The sequence below is a fragment of the Synchiropus splendidus genome, chromosome 1, assembly GCF_027744825.2.
Source record: "Synchiropus splendidus isolate RoL2022-P1 chromosome 1, RoL_Sspl_1.0, whole genome shotgun sequence".
NCBI classification, from domain to species: Eukaryota; Metazoa; Chordata; class Actinopteri; order Syngnathiformes; family Callionymidae; genus Synchiropus; species Synchiropus splendidus.
The window spans coordinates 29,393,140-29,414,318 of NC_071334.1; the positions used below are offsets into that span (position 1 = coordinate 29,393,140).

A 21,179-nucleotide genomic window follows, 5' to 3' on the forward strand; every position below is an offset into this window, starting at 1 on the left:
GTGACCGATCCTGCATTTCCAGCTTGGGTGTGTGTGTATTTGTGCCACAAGTTGCTGTTAAATCCGAATGCTGACATCTTGTGAAAGGTCAGATATGAGAACCTTCACTGGATTGATGAATTAGTGATGTCTTTCTCCTACTTTTTCGGCAGTGCTAACCTTGGCCAGCCTACGTACACATTGTACTGCAGTGCCATTGAAAGCTCACAGTTTGATGAAGACAAAAAGTGCTTCCCATCAAAGCCTCTAACTTAGAAATTATGCAGCCATCATACTGGTGATGTACAGAAAACAAAGAGGCGCGTTTGTGAAAAGATGTGGTGACACCACAACAGGAAGCCAAATTCAAGCACACAATAGTTTAGCTCTTGTCTGCTTCCATTTCAAAACATTTTGAACACTGAAGTAGCAGCACTTCATTTAAATGTAAAAATATTCAAACAAAGGTGCCTACATTCTCTCAGCAATCACTTGACTCTATTTCTCAGAGTTCTTGTCGCCTATCCATCAAGACACTTATCTTGAAGTTAATAGCTGTCAAAGATTTCTACCATTCCTTGGTGTGGAATCCTCTGAGCATAATCCATTGCATCGATTCATCCGCCAACTCTCGAGAGACTGTGAGTGACGGCACCATTCTTGCACATGTTTCTGAATTACAGTAAAAATAACACTAGGACTGATGGTTACAAACAAAACATCGAATGAAGGAAGCCTCAGACATGAGAGAACGTTATCTTTCAGTCGATGCTTACTATTTCATCTTAACCCCCTCTTGAAACATGAATTCATATTGACATAATCTGACTTTAATTAAATAAATCAATATTTTCACTTTCCCTGGAGAGTTTTTGGCTCACTGCTGTCCCATTTAATTGTGTCAAAATGGCCGTCGCGCTTCAAAGCACGCTGTTTACATTGATTGACAACAAGGACTACAGAGTACCACAAACATGGGCAGTTTTTGTTTTTTTTTTTTTGCTTTTTTTCTGTACTTGTTGCTCGACCAATGTCAACTATCCACTGAGAAGAATGCTTGGAAAAAGAAAGATCTACAAAGCCACCATGGGGTCTGAAAGAAAGCCAAAAACCCTTGTTTTTTGGTGTTTTTCTAATTGTCTTTCTCACAAAAGACAGCGCACCAACCAAAACCGTATTCTCCATTACCCATCATTCTCAAGTAAACATAAAGTAGGCACAGAGAAACATGACCTATGATAAGTCAGAGAGATGACTTATCAAATCAGGCCTGACTGAAAAGAAAATATGTGAAAATCTGAAACAATCTTATGGCTATTCTCCGTATCCATTAGATGATCGGATTGGATATCAAACAGACAGGACTTTTCTAACATAACAAAGCACATAGTCCTCATTATAAATGAATTTGCTGGAAAAAATATATATATATATGGGGTAAAGCAAATGTTGACCAAGGAGTTTACCGTCCGGCATCTTTCGCAGGAGTGGCACAAAAGTTGCATCAATGATCTATGATTTACACCACATATTTTGGAACAGAGCTCTGGCTTAGAAACACTTCAGGTGGAAGTAAATGCCCCTGTCTACAATGAAAGTCATTCATTCCAATTCCATTAAGGAAAATTAAATTACTAATTTGGGCAGTACCTTCAACACCGTACTCTAGCCAACTTAATCTCATTTAATCATCCAAAGATGCAACATTTCCAATGGATGCCTGCTGCTGGAGGTACACTTTCATTTTGTCCATTCTGCTTTCAGCTTCACGACCTACAAAAGCTAAAGAGGCTAAACAGAAAAAAAGAAAAAATGAGGGCTGAAGTCTGTGAAATATCTCACCTTGAAAAGCCTCCCATCGTGGGTTTTAACAACACAGCTTGAATAAGATGCCCAGCACGCAGTCATGTCAGAACATGCACATAAAACGATACAAAAAAGTAAAATTGGCAAACTGCTTCCTTTTATTTTGAGAAGAAAGGCAGCAGCAATCTATCTATCTATTCTTAAGGGCACCTCACAAGTGATGCCCAAATTTAGGTTATTTGATCAAGTAGAGGACTATCATACGGGTAGACCGATACAAATTTTTAGGGGAAATGGTTTCTCGGATCACATCTGAAAGAGAGATTTGATTAAGCTGTGAGAGTTTGCCATTGTTGCTGTTGTTGTAAATATATCACCATCATTAGTATGTTTGTCCATATCAAAATAATAATCATCTATTTAATATTTTCAATCTATGTCACAATACATACATTTCTTATTCGTACAATCATTTGAATGCAGGTGGTGTTACTTTGTAGTTCTAATTTTAATCCATCAGTTGTCTCTTTCACACCAACAGTCACCCCTTTCTTCTAAAATAACTTCCACAGGATCATTTAAATTTTGTATTTCATTGAGCTCTCTGGTACATTATTATAGGACATACATCGTGACGGAATTGAGATGGTGTACCTTTGCAAGTCATGCGTTAGATCATTGCATGAAAACTAAAATAAAGAGTGTCTGGGGTCTCCGGTGGAGATGAATATTCGATTCCTCATCAGAAAGTACACCTCCTGAAGTGAGAGGAACCAAATTTAATTAACTCTTATCTCTTATCTCTGCATTTTTTTCCTACACTTATAACATTCCAGAATATATTAACAAAGCTCCATGCCACATCACCTCCAGTGTCGGATGTAGCTTTGTTGTAAAATGTGTTGCGTGCCATGATTCAGGTATGTGTACTTGTTAACAGTGACACCAGATAGGGCCATAACGAAATTCAAAACAGCAGAAAACTGATAGCAGATTGGCCAGTTGTGAGGTAAAAAGTAAGCACTCCATCGCAGCTCAACTCACAACAGCAAAGGAATGTTCTTTGTCATTTCATAATGTCTTTCCAAGTCTCTTTTCATCGAGTTTGAAGTTATATTAGGTCACATCTGTGTCTCTTGTGCACCCAGGCCATATGTAGACATCCATGCGGGCAAGGAGGCGCACATAACGTTGTGCATGTTATGAGACAAGTGCTTGATTCGCTGAGACTGATTTTATTTATGCTTGGACAAATTATATGGCAAAAATGCGCTGCAGCGTAGCAGTGGCTCTCATTTAAAAGAACATAAGCCGGCTTTTGTTTACACAAACACACAGCAACAGGGGAGATATTCCGGAGATATTAAGTTATTTTGCTTTTGTGGGCTAAAAAACTAATACTAACTAATACTATTTAGCAAATCATTCTAGTCTTCAATAGGGCAATAGTGTATTCATTACAGCATTTGGCAGAGCAACTAATGACTATTTTTTAAGAATCAACTCATTAGTTTTTTTTATTATTAATTGCTAAATCAGACCTTAAAAAATACATTAAAAAGCATTAATTTCCAACCTTGTATTTTACATCACAACTGAGTGCAAACATATCGTTCACAAATTCAATAAACAACTTGCTCCTGGAACATCATTATTTTAAAAAAAAGCCTGGAAAGTGAGCTGAATAATTCAATTAAAAAAATAAAAATGTTAAAAAAAAAAGTCAATTTAAGATATTTTTTCATTAGTGGAAGTCTTGCATGTCCATGAGGTGAGTCAGACGTGTCATCGTACTGATGCTCCAGTGTGCCTCATCATCTGTGCAGTGGCTTGGTTCTGACTGTCAGACAAATATTAATCTTTGGTTCAAGTCCCTTCAATAAAAGGCTTTCAGTGAGAATGGACCCGAAAAGGGTGAAGACAAGAAACATACAATTTTGCCCTCCAATGCACCTGTCAGACCAGCCAATGTCATAACCTGCTTGCCGTTGATCGACAGCTACAGCCAGCCAGCAGCAGAAATCCAACTTTCTATATCTCTTTCTATCATAATAATCATCATAATAAATTTGGCGTAAATATTGAGATATTATTTTTTGTCTATTCAGACCTATTTTACATCATAAAAATAATCAAATGTGACAAACACTAAGTCAGACAAAGAGACATTTTGATCTAAACACTAACCTGATTTCAAATGCTGAAATGTCAACTATACACGTTGCATTGAACAATATTTTTTAAAATACTATACTTTGGTGGAGCAGACAGGGGACATGTAATTCATTTCAGTAATATTCCATTCACTTTTGTGATACATTACTTTTCGTATGTGCCTTGTAATCCAATGGGTTTCCAGATTTCTGCCCGTTTTTTATATAGTTAATATCCTTTTTGACATTTAAAGGACCATTTTTTAAATCATACTCACACACTGAAACACATGACTGCAACAAGCAAAAAGCATCATCTTCCCAGTTGAAATCACATGCTTTTAAGTGCTTTCCAGATATTTCATACATCCCTGGCTTCTGAACAGCGACCCGGAGGTAGGTCAGGGCAACCTTTGGATTGCTTTGTGATTCATCTTTATCATCTTCCCTTTTCCGAAAGTCCTTCACTGAATGAGTGACAGGTTCACTTGGTCCAAAATGAAAGGTCAAAGAAGCTATCTTGCGATAACAGGGAAAACAAGAGAAAGTATGAAGGAAGTGATCACATCAAAAAAGCAATTTCTTTGACTTTATATAGATATTAAATCAGCATTTGTTGCTTCTTACTCATTTAATTTTACTTAGTCCGCAAAAGCGTCTGACAGGAAATGCCAAATGTCTCTCTCAAGCCGCATGTGCGTGCTTGTAAGTTGTCAACATCAAAGACAACTTTAAAATTCTGATACCATAAGACACTTTTTTATGAATTTAAATGACTGCAAAGAGTGTATTTTTTGGTGCGACCAGTAATACAACCAAAGTTGCAGGCAGGTTACTGGTCTTGAGTGGTATTATGCCACCGAGCAAGTAATGATTGGAAAAAAAATACCATCAGTGAGCAATTATTTTTAAAGCAAATTCAGAAAAAGGTGGAACTGGAAACATTCTGCCTCAGTTTAAAAAAATGAAACCCATGCAGCGTGAATAATTCAGTGGCAATGCTCTGAGGACAATATACAGGCGGTTAGTTTCAGTTTTAGAGGCCATTTCATTTCCTCCACATCTTGAAAAGAGCATTTGTTGTAAACAAGGACCCAAATATCTTATTAAACTGTAGATATTTCGAAGCTGCATTGTACAAGTTGAAGGTAGCTTAAATTGTCTCATAAAAAAACAAGGTTCAGTATCTGCCGATAATTTCCAATTTCTTAGCAACTTCTTAGCAAGACCATTTAAATATATTAACTTACAACAAAACATACAATATAGACTCTTGTAGTTCGGATAACAGCGGTGAGAAAAAAGAACACTTGAGGAAAAGGGAACAAGGGAAATTAGTTGATATAAACTATTACTGTCAGTAAAACAAAAGAATACAGTCACTCTTAAAAAGACTTCAACATGCAGGCGAAAAATAATTAATATCATCATTATTACACGCATACTATTTATAATTCACTGCAACAGAAAGCATCAAGCACAGAAATGCATGCATTATTTATAACTCCTTATTTTAGTTTTCACTCCCAAAAGCCTTCCAATGAAACATTAACAAATTGAAATATTTATTCAAGCATCCGAGCAATTTTAAAAACATTTTATGTCAGTTAGATGCAATATTAATTTGGACATCAGTTCAATCATTATCTTCTGCTCACCGATTGCCAAACAGAAAAGTGAAGATGTAATTACACTCAGAGATTATTTAAAATAAAATTGATTCAGATAACATTGGATATTTTGAACTTATTACACTTAGGAATTTTTATGCTTTTTCAAAGGCTAATCTAATAAATGAAGTGTTGATTTAGTACATTCTATTACAAGTGGAGGAATGTAATTTAAAAAAAACAATCGTGCAGGGAATGCTGAATGTCCTTTCAGATCCAGCAGATATTTCCCCCAACTTCTACAGTGTGGCAGCAGCAGAATGTTTTGCCAACCAACGTATGTCAAACACAAAACTGTGGCTTGATCCAAGAGAAAAGTGACTCACCCCAGCTGCAAACCCTAAACTTCCATCCAAGATGCGCTTCTGAAAACCACAGAGAACAGGAAGCTGAATTAGAGACAAATAAACATCTTAAATGGAACTGTAACAGTGCACGCTAGCGTTATGCTGAAACCTCTTAAGTCTACTTGAAGGGCATTAAGAGTCTCACTTTCATAGAAGTAAAACAACAGATTAATACAAACGACAGCCATGGCATTCCAAATGAGACAGTTGGTGTGGAATTAATCACTTTATTCATTGTATTTATTCTAAGGACTGGTGGTTTTCACTTGTGTTCTATTTCACAGACGAATGTTTTTTTTGTTGTGTATTTTGCATGCAAATTAAAGAGCCATCAGTTCCATTTTGATGCAGTTGACTACGGAATATTAAAATGCAAATAGTTTCATCGATTAGATGAGTGTGAACCAGAGCAAAGGGAGACAGGACGAGGCGCGGAATAAATATAGATTCGGCTCTGCATGTGCATGATGACAGAGAGAGCTCTAAAGGTTGAGCAAAAACATGAGACAGGGTTTCACACTGCGCTCCGTGTTGAGACAAAGCGGCTCAAAAGTCCGAGATGTGAACACAAGCGAGTCTGGTTTTGGCCGCAGACATATTTACATGCACGCCAGGGAGGAATTTGCGTTGATGTCACTCTGCAATTAACACTTGCAAGGAATGAAAAGATGCGAAAGAATACTTGAGACTTTTTTGAAAAGTATTCTCTTGCCTTCCCTTATTAAAATATTATGCAATGAAATTGGTTCAATCTTTTTTGTTTTTTTTACAACCCCAACCCCAAGAGCACAACATAAGGTTAAATTATCTACATAAAGACCTAAGTCTGTTAAGTTCATCGCTGGATCATTCACCTTCACCTTTACCTTTCACCTTTCTTCTCGAGAAACAATCCAAAGACCCTGCTCTTTGCATGACCTAATACGTTTTTATAAGGTAACAGGATTTAGTTCCTAGTTCTTGAGTGTGAAGGTGACAATGGTTGTTGCTAAAAAGGTTTTGGGAACAAAACATTTCTACAGTGTGAAGGTGTTTTTGTTGATGTTCAAAAACATAATATGTTTCACTGTTTATTTAATCTTTATGTTTTATTTCTGCATTGACATGAGTCAGTCATCATCGTAATAAACTTTGAAGTCCATCAGCTCAATTTGTAAATTCACTGAGCATGTCCTGTTACTTCGCTGCTCTCACTCCCCCTTAGTTGAGCAGGAGTGCAACTTAATAACAGACATATCTTGACTCTTTTCTAAGTGAAATCAATTAAACTTCACAAAATTGTGTGAGCGTTACCTGCCGACTGGAAAATACAAAAACCAGGGCTGCTCCAGCTGCAGTGAGACCCCAGGTGAACAAGGTCCCAAGCAGGGCTTGGGTCACTGGAGTGTAGCCTTCTAGCATAGTGCCAGACCTGAACCAATGGGAGAAGTGTCAAATGAGTTATAAAACACACAAAACTAAATTACAAACATACAACAGTGCCACGCCTCAAGTTCTCATTAGTTGGCCGACTTACACCCACTGCTTTGTCTATGTACATAGAAGAGACTAAAGCAAATCCTGTTTGCTCAGGGTTTTAACATCCTGGATTTTAAATACACACGCAGTCAAAATGTGAAACATGAGTGTTTAAAAAACTGATGTTTCAAACTGAATTAATGCTTACTGTAACGTATCACAGGTTAACTATAAGATACAAACATAATGAACGTCTTTATTCCACATAAAGGATGTTTTCACCGCACATTGTCTTCATTTTAAAGTCAGTTTAAAAAGAGAGGGATGTGGCATATAAAACATGCAGTTTTGACATACCTAAAGCACCAATTGCTTCATGGAACAGACACAGCACAGATAAACGATGTATTTTACATGTGACGTTGAATATGCAGATAATTTTTAATGTAAAATTCAAGCTGACTGCTGATTTCATTCATACAGTTAGTGGCATGAACGGGCTTCAAAAACCACAACAACAAAACGAAATTATGCCTAAGCCGCCCTGAATATTGTAAATTTTGACTAACCACGTTCCAAATCGATCTTATTAGTACTATTTTAGATTCCCAGCCGTTCGTTTTGAACCTACTCACTTGTTGCAGCTCTGCTCCAGCTCCGGCGTATTTACTTCCTACTTCCCGGGACACGTGTCTGTGACATCTTAGCTCCGCCTCTTCCCGCGGAACATTGGTCAATTGTCAGACGTCACACAAAAAGAGGCGGACTCACAAATCAATTTAAGCATTACATGAAACAACATTAAAGTCACTCATTTAACAACATACAAAATTATTACATTAGGGAGAAAATACCATTTTAAAATGTAAAAAAACGTTTCCATAATAACAAAAATAGTCATGAAATTATTATTATTATTATTGTTATTATTATATTATTATTATTAATATTATTATTATTATTATTATTATTATTATTATTATATGGCTGTTCTGCCATTTTCAGTTCTGCTGTATTTGAGTGAGACCATAAAAAGAGACTCAAGAAGCAAAAAAAAGCATACATATTAGAAGTTGCTCAAATGTTTTTAGTTACATTGCTGATCTGTATCAAACATACAAACCCAAATAAATAAACATCAAAGGGCTGTGGCTTTATAGTCTTCTCTAAATGATACATTTTGTGAATTTGTGGTGCAGCTGTCTGACAGAAGATTGTCATTACTCAGAATGCTAGTCCAAGGATATAATATAATTTATCATTATTTTCATAGGTAATAATGCTGATTAAAGCCAACATTTTGATGAAAGAAAGCTGGGAATCTCAATTCTATAATAAGAGACAAAATACAAATTAAACACCACTTTAGTTTTAAGATGAGTCAATTGTTCATTTCAACCTTCGCCTTGAACGTAAGCCACATACTCAGAGCTGTTGCTGCTCCTCAAGTGATAAACATGTGAGAAACATATAGTTAGTTCTTTTTTTTTTTTTTACTGAGTGTTGTCGAGTCACTTGCCCCATAATCGTACCAATGATATCTGTGTGCTGTTGTATATACTCACTATACTGAGTCTTTCACTTCTCCTTTGATCTCTGTTCACAAGAATACAATGAGTTAATGTCATTCTACAGTCTTATAAAAAGAAACATAAGTGAGTTAATAGGGGTTAATATGAAAAGGCATTTAATGAATCTGAAAATGCCTAAAAAAACGTTCTTTCAATTTATATATTTCTGAACACTTCTTAACGGTTATGCTGTGTCACTATTCCACGTGAGAGAGAGTGGAGAATAGCTAAGAGACATGTCGACCCACACACAGAACAGATGTTTACAATTCATGCAGTCTTCCTTCAACTCCATTTAAAATGACCGTGGAACATGACTTTTTTTTTTATTAAATATTTTTTCTGTGATATGGTAATGTGACTTCAAAACCAAGCTTGGCGACATCATCTAAATGATTCAGCAGCCACATTTCAAAGGACACACTCGGTAAATCAAATGAGACGGCCATTTAGCTTCATAAGTTGTTTAGATTGCTTTCCTTACCCTTGACTTCTGCCTTACTTCTAGCTGGTTGTTCTTAATATCAGAAACTTTGTGCATTATCAGACTATGAGACTGTCCTCATAATCCTTTATTGAAACAATTGATCCATTGATGTCTAATAATAATATGAGTATGAGAAAAATAAAAAAATGAAAACAAAAATCATTAGACAGAGTCGTGAATGTAAATTTATTAAAACTTTATTTAAAACTAGGTGAGATTAGCACTCATCTTGAGGTATGAAAAGTGCAAAGAAAATCACACAAAATGAAACAACGTTCTGCTGCTAAAGCACAACGACAACAGGGAAGTAAGACACTGAAGTGAGAACATCCAAAACCATCAAAGCTCTCTCTCGGAGTATAAAAAGGCTCATTACAATCAGAAATATCCGGCAGCTCTCCTCTCTACTGCCGGATGTTGTGAACCGTGCACATCTTTAACAAACACACAGGCTCAGTGTTTGTTGGTTTGAAGCAACCGTTCACATTCCCCACACATGGAAGCTGATGTCTGAACATCATTCAGAACGCCGCGGTGAAATATAGCTTCTGAAACAACAAGCTGTCAACCATCTCCAAATTTAGCACCATGAAACAAGTCTTTTGAGTGGATTTTTTTTTTTTTTTATGGGAGTTGGAGACTCCAGTCTAGGAAGTCTCCTGGGAGAAGTGAAGCCTTCAACTAATCAGGAGATTTGACTACAAAGGCATTTTTCAGGTAATTGGAACCAGTTAAGAGGTGGGGCAAACGTGTGTCTCTGTAAATCTCACAGGAAATCTTTAGTGACTGAGGAATGAGCTCGCTGATAAGGTTAAGTGTCTTTGGAATTAGATAAACTCTCAACAGCCCCAGAAACAAGGCTTTGGAGGATGGCCGGAGAGTGTCAGGGGTATTCCAACTATGCGTGTCGGAGCGGCAACAGCACCGAGGTCATTGCTCATCCTTGGTCTTTAATCTTTGCAAACCCACATCCTTCGCATCCTCCTCCATCCCTTTCCTCCCCGTATTCCCATTTCCCCTTCCACCACTTCCTCACGTCCCCCCTTTTGATCTCATTCAACACCTCAAGAAAAACAAGGAGTGCTAGAAACCACGGGAACACTACTGTCTTTTGCCACTGTAGCACTGTTGATGAATAAACCTAGATATGGAAATGCCAAAAAATCCTTTGTGTGGTTCTGTCTAGAATCAACAATGCTGACGGATGTTTTCAAAACAACTGAGATCAGGGCTTTGTGACTCATTAGTCATTACTTGTGATCAGTTTGGCACCGGGCTTCAGGTTTGTCTTTAAATTTCTGGGTAAGTGATAATTCTGCTTTAATATTTCTTTCTGATACCATCATATTTGGGAAATACACACCTCTGTCAGCATAACAACCCCACTACATGACACCATTCTCATGCTTGCAAGCTTCGATGGTCAAACAATTCAATTTTAGTATCATGAAACCACAGGACATGTCTGCCAGAATTGTTGCTGTGAGCATAATGACAAACTATAAGCTGTTTTTTTCTGTTGTTATTGAAAAAGCCAGCGTAGCTTTCCAGCCCATGTCGGAACAGGCCTGATCTCACTGTAAATAATGACCCTTTGCTTTCAACCTTCAAACAGCAACTTCACAAGACTGCTTGCATTTCTTGTTGGGTTGGCATACACATGTCATGGACATTCTCGCCGCGTATAATTGGAACAGATGAATCGGGAACCCTCTGGCATCTGGAAATTGTACACAAAGGATGAACCAGGCTTATGCAAGTCTGCTTTTCTCTCCTGATATCATTGATGTTTTCTCTTTACTTTCCTACGCTGCTGAATTAAGACGCAATTTAGTAATTAAGTCACGTAGTCAGTGAATGCATAAGACGCTTTCAAGGTAATCCTGTATAATATTTAAAAAAAAAAAAGTATTTTCCTCTGGAGCTTGTGTTCCCCAATTTCCTTTGATACATCGTTCTCAGTTTACGGCCCTCGGGAGTTGCAGAATGTACAATGCCTTATACATTTGGTTTGAACTTTGAGGTTACATTTATTTAATTATTGAGCATTTCTGCTATTTAGTTCAACATTGAACCTTGAATAGTAAGTGTCAAATGATGTCAGCAGATTTTCTTTTTCTGCTCGGCCTTCACAGGTAGGTGGCCCAATTGAGGAGTTAGCCTCATTATCTGTCTCTGCTTCCTCCCCTCCTCTGCTGACTTTGACGGAGCACAGGAGTAAGAAATGGAGGGAAGCCAAGGGGTAGACAAAATAGATGAAGGGGAGGTGAAGTAAACAGAAGCAGGGAGAACGCGAGAAAGCCCGGAGAGAGAAAGTTATGAAAACAAAAGTATTGCAGCAGATGGGGCCTGTCTTTACCTTGGAAACAGCATTACAGCAGGGAGAGGGGGGTCATGCAGGAGGGGCCTTAGTCAAGCTGGAGTTTATCATAGTCTCCTGAGACTGATAAACACACACTCACACCCGCACGCCCACACACGCACACTTGAACACACACGGTGGCAGACGCACTTCTAGCAACCCATTGGGGGAAGAGATATAAAGGCTCCCAGGGAGGAAGAGTTCTCAGGCTGGAGTCGGAGTTGTCCAGCGAGTTTGTGTCCACAGTTCTGTGCATCACTAACTGTGTTCAAAGCGCATGAGTCAGCATCAGAGAGGAATATTTTTCAAAGGAATACACTTAAGAAGAAAACAATTGGTTTGGGAAGTTTCCAGAGGCTTTTTTGCGAAGGCCAAAGTTGCAGCAGGAATCAACGGTTTCTCTCAAAATGGCTTGCAGAGGGAGTTGAAGAACAAAACGGTCCTGTCAGTGATCTGTTTTTGCTCGCAACATGGATGACTCGTCGGTGGCAGACTACAACCACACGCTACTGGACCCTGACTTGTACATGGAGGACGCCATTGATGGATTTGGGGTGACCATGGCAATCCTTTACCTTGTGGTTTGCATCATGGGACTTGCTGGAAACTCCCTTGTCATAGTCGCTATTTTGAAATTGGACAAGATGTCGTCGGCTACCACCGTGTACATTTTTAATCTGGCACTCGCCGACGGACTTTTCATGGTAGGTCTGCCGTTCATTGCGAGTCAGAACTTCCAAAACCACTGGGTGTTTGGCGACTTGGTGTGCAAGGTGGTGATGGTGCTTGACGGCATCAATCAGTTCACCAGCATCTTCTGTCTGACGATGATGAGTGTAGACCGCTATATGGCGCTGTCCGATCCCCTGAGATTCGCCAGATGGAGAACACCACGCTGCGCCAAGATAATATCAGCGTTGCTGTGGCTCTTCTCCCTCCTCACAATTCTTCCCATGGCGCTTCACTTCTCCACAGAGCGAGGGCTGTGTATACCCGTGCTAGCTTCAGATGCTTGGTGGCTCGGTGTGTTGTCTTACACCTTTGTCATGGGTTTTGCGTTACCATTCGTCGTCATGACTGCATTCTACACAACACTGCTGCTAACACTCAGATCCCAGCGACTTCAGACTCCCACAGCTACCAACGGGAACCATCGGTTAGAACGTCAAGTGACCAAAATGGTTGTCGCTGTTGTGCTTGTGTTTGGGATCTGCTGGCTGCCCTTCTATACCTTCAACTTCTGCTCGCTTTATCAAACTGAGCTGGCTGTGACCTTTGCAAGAGCATTTGAAGTCATGGTGCTCTTGTCGTATTCATGGAGCTGTGCTAACCCAATCCTCTACACCTGCTTCTCCGACACCTTCAGGAGATACTTCCGTTGCCTTTTATGCTCCGCTGGAAAATTATCCCCAAATATGCAATGCAACACTGAAGGGTATGACCTGAATGATACCACTGTCCCCGATGTCACCATGCTGCCTTAGAAGAAGAGACTAATCCAACACATGACGGAGCATTACCATTTTCTGAGGACGATATGAACTTTTGTAGAACACTCTCAAGCAAATGCAATTGATACCCAGCACCTGGAGTAGGAGCGAGGATTCTAACTTGTAGATATTTTCAAATGAGTCCCTGAGCTACTGTATTTGACTGAGACTGTGGATTATTTGTGCCATTGGTGCATGGGCTTCAGTACTTTTCAGAGAAACTTTGCATCTATATATTACACACCAACTGCATTGTATCCCCAGTGTAAATCACTGTCACTAACCCATGAATCTATTTTTGATTTTCACTGCACAACTTCAGACTCATGACCTGACTGGGTCCTCAGAATGCTCCCCCTGAGCATCGCTCTGCTACTTTCACCTTCTGAATATGAACAGGTGGGGTGTGAACACCAATGAGACTCACTGGCCAAAATAGCACTGTGTCAGTATGTTCGTGATTTTGTAGTCAGCACATACACGTTCTTTCTTCACGCCTTACCAAGCACGTAGTTGTCACACACTATTCATGATGATTGTATATTATTTCATATTCAGTACTGACATGCTTCAGTTCTTGAACATGGTAAGTTTATTCTTTGCATTTCAGAGTACAAATCAATATAGATTTGAAAACTTAAGTCATAAGAGAGAAAGAAATCAATAATACGACTCATATTTATTTCAAACAAAAGATATTCATATAAATACCTGAAATATATTTTAAGCTAAGAAAAACACAAAGACCTGTATTCAATAATCAGTTGTGAGCAATATTTCATAAGTTGTACATACATAGCTATTCCATATGAATCCGTTTTTCTCATGTCTATCTCATGTCATTTTTCATGTCTAGCTCTATTTTTTACTCCATCCATTGAAAGCAGAATAATTTAGTGTTTTGTTTTTCATTTTGTTCCCCCACACACGTTGTACTCCTGCAGAACTTCTCTTCACATTACAAACCTTGTGTTCTGATTCGACCCAATGTCTGTACATCAAGATTCTGAATGTGGAATGATTATTTTGCTGACAAATAATGTAAATGGAATGATTGAAGTAAACTCCTGTGCATACTGTGTTGGACTGGTTTGTACCTCACCCTAACCAACTGCCATGGAATGAATCTGTAAAGAGTTCAGTGCGCTGCGTTGTCTTTGTTTCTGCACAAAACTCTCTTTTTATTTGAAAATGTATGTAAATCCTACCCTTCTAATTTGCCCTGCATAGCAGGATCTGAATACTTGTTTCACCCAGTTACTCTGCTGTGACCAGGACAGAGTCAAAGTTTGGTTCTACTCATGAAACATCCATCCCGTCTCTTTCAACAGATGCCATTAGGAACGCCTCCACTTGCAAACATGGGAAAACACTGAGAGACATCACGTCCTTACTGGCAAGGAGTCAAGTGGCAACTATTATGACATGTATGAAATGTGACAGAGAGGTTTAATAACTGACATGATAGACAGATAATACATGAATAATAGCCAAACAGGGAGAGAGACATAGACAATAACATGGGTAAGACAGTTTGATTTACCTATCATTAATATCCATCAATTTGATGTTCGTCGGGAAAAGAAAGACGTATGATGGCTCTTCAATACGTGAAAAACTCAGCGGCATTCAGGCAGGTGGAGGGACGGATGATTCATACCTGACAATTGAATATTTTGTCACCTTTTTTTGTCACTCCATTACAGAATCTCTGTTTGGAGACGCCAGAAAAAATACAGAGGCACAGCAGAAAGGTCCACTGTTGGGGAGGAGATCTGATGGATTCTGGAGTATATTTGAGATGGAAATGAGAGTCAATAGCTCCACAGGTTCCTTCACTGTGTTGTATCAAGCAATGTGTCAAGAGGACAGCGTCATGTTAGCAGATTCACCATCACCTAATTTAAGACCGAAGGAAAAACAAGAAGCCTCTTCATGGCCAGCTGCTCTCACTTGCTCCCCGAAGTCCTCCTGTCAGTTTAAACGACCCTGTAAACGTCGAATCATCAAGACTGTTTTGTGTGTGGAAATGCCATTTGGAACAGACTGTGTCCGAAGCCTCTGAGGGTCCCATTTAATCTAAAGCAGGAGCAAACAATTAGGCAGAGGGTCAGATGAGCTGTTGATGGGGATTGTGAAAGACAATTGCAATCTTTTAAACAAGAGCAGGACGGAACATTGATATGCACTGGCAGATAGCCAGCTGTTCACCAGAAAATAGATGTTGTCAGAAATCAAAAATCTACATCAAGGAGCGACACAGCTGTCCAGACTCCTCCACTCCGGAGATCCAGAACATCCAGAACGAATCCAACATCTACTGCCAGCTTTTAAACAGTTTGCTTAGATATGTTACTGTTCAAACTACAAAGCACTTCCGATAAGAGCTATTACAAATAAAATGTTATTACATAATACTTATCTTTTTACAAAACACTCTCGCCAGTCCTGCCAGCAGTCAGTGGGTAAAGTTTGCAACATCAAGCAACTTCAACTGCATTTTTGGTTTTGCCTCCTTTGTAATTCAATGTATTGAGTGAAGACTTTCAGCTACTTAAAATAATGTTGTAGTGATGTTTCAATATCTGATCTAGACATCAGAAGAACATGAAGGTCGTGCGATGATGGCATGAGAATCATTTGCAAGCCAAGTGAAAATACCGGTGAACAAACTGGTAAGTACGGTGACAGAGTTGGAAAGACTGTCACCAAAAGAAGAGGTGACAGACATCTATGAAAGTTTAATATTTCCTGACTATTCAGTAAAAAACAGCTGAACCTTTTTCCTGCTTTTAAGGGTTTCCTCTCTTAACTGCTACTCGTAACAGAATTGTAAAACAGACTTTGACGTGTCTGCAGAAGAGCTCATATACATTGGAAATTAGAGCTTTTTAAAAAGCTTCTAAACAAATGAAATCAAAGAACCAAGTACTAGGGTGTTGACATTTCAGGACAGGGTTACTGAGTTCTGGCTCTTGTTACCTGACTGTGCAAACTGTGTGTGAAGAAAAAAAAGAGTGACTGAGGGTAGTTTGGGACTAGTCTCATTCATGAAAACTTTACATAAAACATGTAAAATAAGTGATATCCTGTATGTATAACAATCCAAAATCATGAAGTCATATGTCACAGATTCCATACATTTTCTTATATACTGCTGTGTATTTAAATGGCGTTATATTTTGTCACGCGATCGATGTTATATCCAGCTGTTGCAGTCATGGCTGGGATCACTATACGACAATGGATGCCATTACTGTCACGGTCACAATGTGATTTGTGACATTGGTTTTCATTCACTTTCTACCACTTACTGCTGTTTTGGAGTCACTACTAGGGGTGTGGAGTAGTTTAGTTTCACACAGCTGAGCCACTTGGGGACAGGTAGCTAAGATGTCAGGGCACAATAACAGTCAATCACAATAACACCTGCGAAAAACATACAGTTTAATTAGTTGAATTAAATTTATTGCATTTATTTTATTTCTTCAATGCGCTCTCAAAGTCTAAGTAAGATTCGTGCCACAGTCCACAACACCAGAGATAGGGGTTTGATTCACCAACGCACAATTAAATCTGCTGAATGATATCAAGTAACTAAGTATTTTTGCGGTGCAAACCAAAATGTCACGCTGAATAAATGGTGTTGTGTATTCCCGAGTATCCTCATTAAGGCAGCCACAGACCATCTTTGAGCTTCCACGAATAATTAAGACCACATGCCTGAGAGACATATCTGCGAGGATTATTGACAGCACACCCCCGGAGAGAGAGTGAAGGTTTGTGTGTTTGTTTCTGCGTGTGTGTGCACATGTGTGTAGTTCGCCATGACGCAGTTGGAAGAACAAATCAATAAAGGTCAATAACCTGTCATAGTCATCTCACCGTTTATTTGCATATGTCACCTAGTTTTTTTTAACACTCTTCACTGGATTCTTTAACAGCGCCACTTTAACTTCCTATTTTGAATTTGTAAAAAAAATAAAAAAATAAAAAAAAAAAGAAGAAGAAAAGGAAAAAAAGAGAGGAAAGACATCAATTGCCTCCCCTTTATGATATATTTTTGGACCATGCTCTTTTAAAAAAAAGCCTCTTGACTATTACATATGAACGATGTAAATCACAGTTTTCATCAGACAGTAACCTTATTCAACTGAAACACACATTAATTGATTCTGCTGCGTTTGTGTCTGTTTACTGTGATGACAGCAGCCGAGTTCCATTTTCTGTCACCATCTTCCCTTTAGCATAGTAATTTGGGCTTGTCAACATCAGCTGAAAGCCTGCTAAAATATTCTCATAACCCAAAATTAAAAATGCTACTTCAGAATGCTGCCTAATGGAGAGTGGACTTTGTTTGCTCTTTGTGACTCAACCTCTGACAGAATCGATGCCATTGTCAATGATTTCTCCGCCGTTTGAAGTTCAGTGGTGAAATGCTCTGGTCACGCTGCACGTCAAGGTGAAACTTTCATCCGTCTTACATCATATTGTGTGTGTGTGTGTGTGTGTGTCCGTGTGTGTGTGTGTGTGTGTGTGTGTGTGTGTATATATTAGGGGTGGGATTCGATTACAAAATTAATCTAGTTAATTAGAGAATTTATGATATGAATAAATCTCATTTAATCACGGTTCAATGGCATAAGAATATTTGGACAAGGAGCCACATTTTTCACTTTGAATGTATTTGGTATATTATGGAATCAAATGATGGACCCATACGTACATTTAAACAACAAAATATATTTTGCAACAATTTGACAATGGCCCAATAAATCTCGATGGTGGCTATATTGAAGTTTTTATATCACCTTATTTAAACTAAAGCTCTTTTAATGTCTTGAAAATATGTGTGTGTGTGTGTAATGTCTCAGTTTGGTTTAGCCATTTGTTTTGGATGGTTAGGTTTAGGGGGAAGGGCAGGGGAAAGCATGAAAGTCAACGTACCCACAAAACACAAAAACATCAGCAGCTTGTGTGTCTGTGCGTGCGTGTGTGCCGACCTTATTGCAATAAGGTCCCAGGTTCCAGTCCAAAGCCTTTCTGCTTAGATTTTCTGTATGTATTATTGTATGAGTTTCCCTCGAAAAGGGTTATTCTATAGCAGAGGGAAAATGTGTTCTGTGTGAACGTGTGCTTTAGTAGCCACCTACAAGTATGCATGACCTGTGATGGACTGGCAACTGGTGCACGTAACTCTATGAGCATTCAGGGTAATGAAATAGGAGGGGACACAACCATTCAACATGCCTCCACAGCACAGTTCTAGCGTCATGCAGGCCACCACATGTTAGCCCACTTGGAGTGTCACGCTCGACATGACTCACATTCTGCAATGTGTATTGTAGCCTGGAACGATTGCGCTTGATGCATTTTGGTGATGATATCATCGCATGTTGTCTGCATGAGCAGACATAGCTTCTGCAGACACAACCCGCTTGTGGACCGGTGAGACAAGAATGTTAAAAATGTCATACGAGTGGCTGCCAGGGTTGTCAATCCTGCCATGACTTGACCCAGTCGCCTGCTCATTGTTAGGCCTTCCAACGTTCTTTAAATGATGTCATCTCATCATAAAACCAACAGCTTGAAAGACCATGGGTGGTCAAGGCAGCAGCATCTGTTGAGAGCCTGAGGCTTATTTTGGCCTCGACAAAGCAGTCAGATCTAATCGGGAATCCAGAAAAGTCCTCAATGCACAGTGTTTGGAAAACCTGTATATCCAATCCTAGATCAGTTCTACGGTCCCAATTTGGCCTCTTGAAAAAGCTCCAAGGCAACAATTAGCTTCATATCTACAGTCTTGCATTGTATGAAGTGAACGCAATTCTATTTGCAGTACTTCGACGACACAAAAATGTGGATTCCATCCTGCTATTCCCTCGGTCAGCAGGTCGGAATGGAAGGCCCTCTAGAGAGCATGTGAGATGGAAATTCAAAATTACAATCTAGGCAGTACTTGTTAAAAATCCTCTCATATATAGTATGGTTATCAATTTCATTGTCTTCATAAAAAAAATCTGTCCTCGTCATACCAGGCTGGTCAGGTACAACCAGATCACCAGTCACTCACTGCTGCCACCACACCATACCTAAAAGAATGGAGATGTGGATCAGCGCTGCCTCGAAGAAAGAGCTGAGAATGAAGGCAGAAGCACAGCCAACAGTTAGGTGTCTGTTATCGGTAAATAGTTTACTGATAATGCTAATAAGAACAATACATGCACAAGGATGCAGTTGAATTTCGCACACGCTGTTGATTCAGTGGTTTATGTCTATTCCCCCCGAACCATAATTTCTTTGTGTTCACTTGCAGTTTTCTCCATTCCTCGTGTTTGTGTAGCCGTGGATCAAGGAGTATGACTCCCCATATTTCCCAGAGGACTGTAGAGCTTTTGGGTCATTCTGTCAAAATAAAACAACAAAATAAAAGAGAAATCTTCTTTTTTTTGTTTATATTGAAACTGCTTCCTTGTAATCCCAACAATACTGGACGCTCGACACCATCCCCTCTCCCCTCTTTGCTCAAACTTTCATCCTTCGTATCATACTCCAGCTCTATTTGCTCTGTCTGATGGAAATGACACCGCCTGATCTGGGTGTCTCAGATGATGCGAGCTCTGTGCTGGCACTATATCTCCATAAAAGCACATCCAAATCTTAACTGAATCCCCCTCTCTTCTCTTTGTGCACCAAATCTCTCACTATTATCCTACACCCTTCCAGCCTTCCTCAGTGATGCAGATGACACAGAACTCTTCTAAGTGCTGCATCACGACTCTTCCCTCAGGGGGCATCAGCATCCAAACTCAACCTAGATAAGAGAAAGTTGTTTTGAGAAAGTTGTTGCCAAGGAGTTGCTGTCCAGCCCATGTGTCTCCTGGCAAAAACAGAGATTATGCACATGCATGCTGCACAACACCCCCAATCAACTTTAAATCTCTTGGGGTTTCTTGTTCACACATCGTTTGTAGAACACTCCGACTCTCTTGTGGCTCATCTGGCTGCTTGTGCCAGACTTCTGCAGCTCAAAAAACTGTGTCTCGCCTCATTCACTTCCTTCTCAAACTGCACTCACAATATACTTTTCCCTGAAATAATAGAAGCCTTATAGTGACATCGGTTTGGTGATAGTGGAAGATTTGCATGATATCAATACAAAGCTCCTTTCAAAACTGTACATTTAAAAAAAATGTGTAAGTGTTGACCACTGTGAGAAAACAAGATTTGTTAAACCAAAATGCCTTTTAAAGACATAACTCCTCACCTCTGTGAGTCACCTATCCAAGAGCAACAATTTTCAATCCCCAAGAAACCTCGCTTTATTTTTGTCAAGAATGTAACCCAAAGCATTGTTGAAACAAATTATATTCCTCAGCTGAGACGAAATGGACTGATGGTTTGCAACTGTACTGCTTCCATCAATCAAAGCCCTCTTGGGTTTGAAGCATCTAACTGATTTCCCTCATGCTTTAAGTGCCATAGCTGAGCCTGCCACTCGAGGGAACATAGCACTCCATACCTCGGGATGATTGGTAGATTCTGTGCCTACTCATCCAGATTAATGTTCCACTTTGTAGTGAAAACAGAATTCTGAATGTCTCAACAAATCACAGAAATGTGTCACTATAGCCAAGATGTCTTTTAAACATTGGTGAAGTTAATCTCTTCTCATGGTTTGTTGTTTTGTTGTGAAGTTAGTCATTTAGTGTGAGACAAGAAATGATAAAATCCATTCACTTAACATCCAACCAAATGTTCCACTTGTGTTTTGCGTGTTTTGATCGTCCTACATTGAAGTTAGACTGCATCATAAGAAACATCTCAGACTTGCTAGCACAGGTAATGTCTCCGCT

At 39.2% G+C, this 21,179-nt stretch overlaps 2 protein-coding genes across 4 annotated transcripts in view; one reads left to right on the forward strand and one right to left on the reverse strand.

Annotated features, from left to right (window-relative positions):
• Window positions 1-21,179, reverse strand: part of LOC128753992 (zinc transporter ZIP11-like) — a 65,936-nt gene that overhangs the window by 42,936 nt on the left and 1,821 nt on the right. The window contains exons 3-6 of one of the 3 annotated variants that reach the window (XM_053856268.1): window positions 8,979-9,009; window positions 8,049-8,128; window positions 7,249-7,366; window positions 5,935-5,973 (exon numbers count right to left, since the gene is read on the reverse strand). In XM_053856268.1, the coding sequence (XP_053712243.1) occupies window positions 5,935-5,973; window positions 7,249-7,356 (147 nt within the window). In that variant the 5' untranslated portion in view covers window positions 7,357-7,366; window positions 8,049-8,128; window positions 8,979-9,009. Of the gene's footprint in view, window positions 1-5,934; window positions 5,974-7,248; window positions 7,367-7,982; window positions 8,020-8,048; window positions 8,129-8,978; window positions 9,010-21,179 lie in introns of those variants that run through there. The other 2 variants (XM_053856283.1, XM_053856275.1) reach the window with 2 other exon arrangements.
• On the forward strand, window positions 12,125-13,317 carry LOC128758341 (somatostatin receptor type 5). The gene has a single exon (XM_053864263.1). The coding sequence runs from the start codon at window positions 12,304-12,306 to the stop codon at window positions 13,315-13,317; it is 1,014 nt and encodes a 337-aa protein (XP_053720238.1). The 5' UTR covers window positions 12,125-12,303.

Excerpts from the sequence above, each read along its gene's own strand:
- LOC128758341 (XM_053864263.1), top strand. The coding sequence starts at position 12,304 with ATGGATGACTCGTCGGTGGCAGACTACAACCACACGCTACTGGACCCT.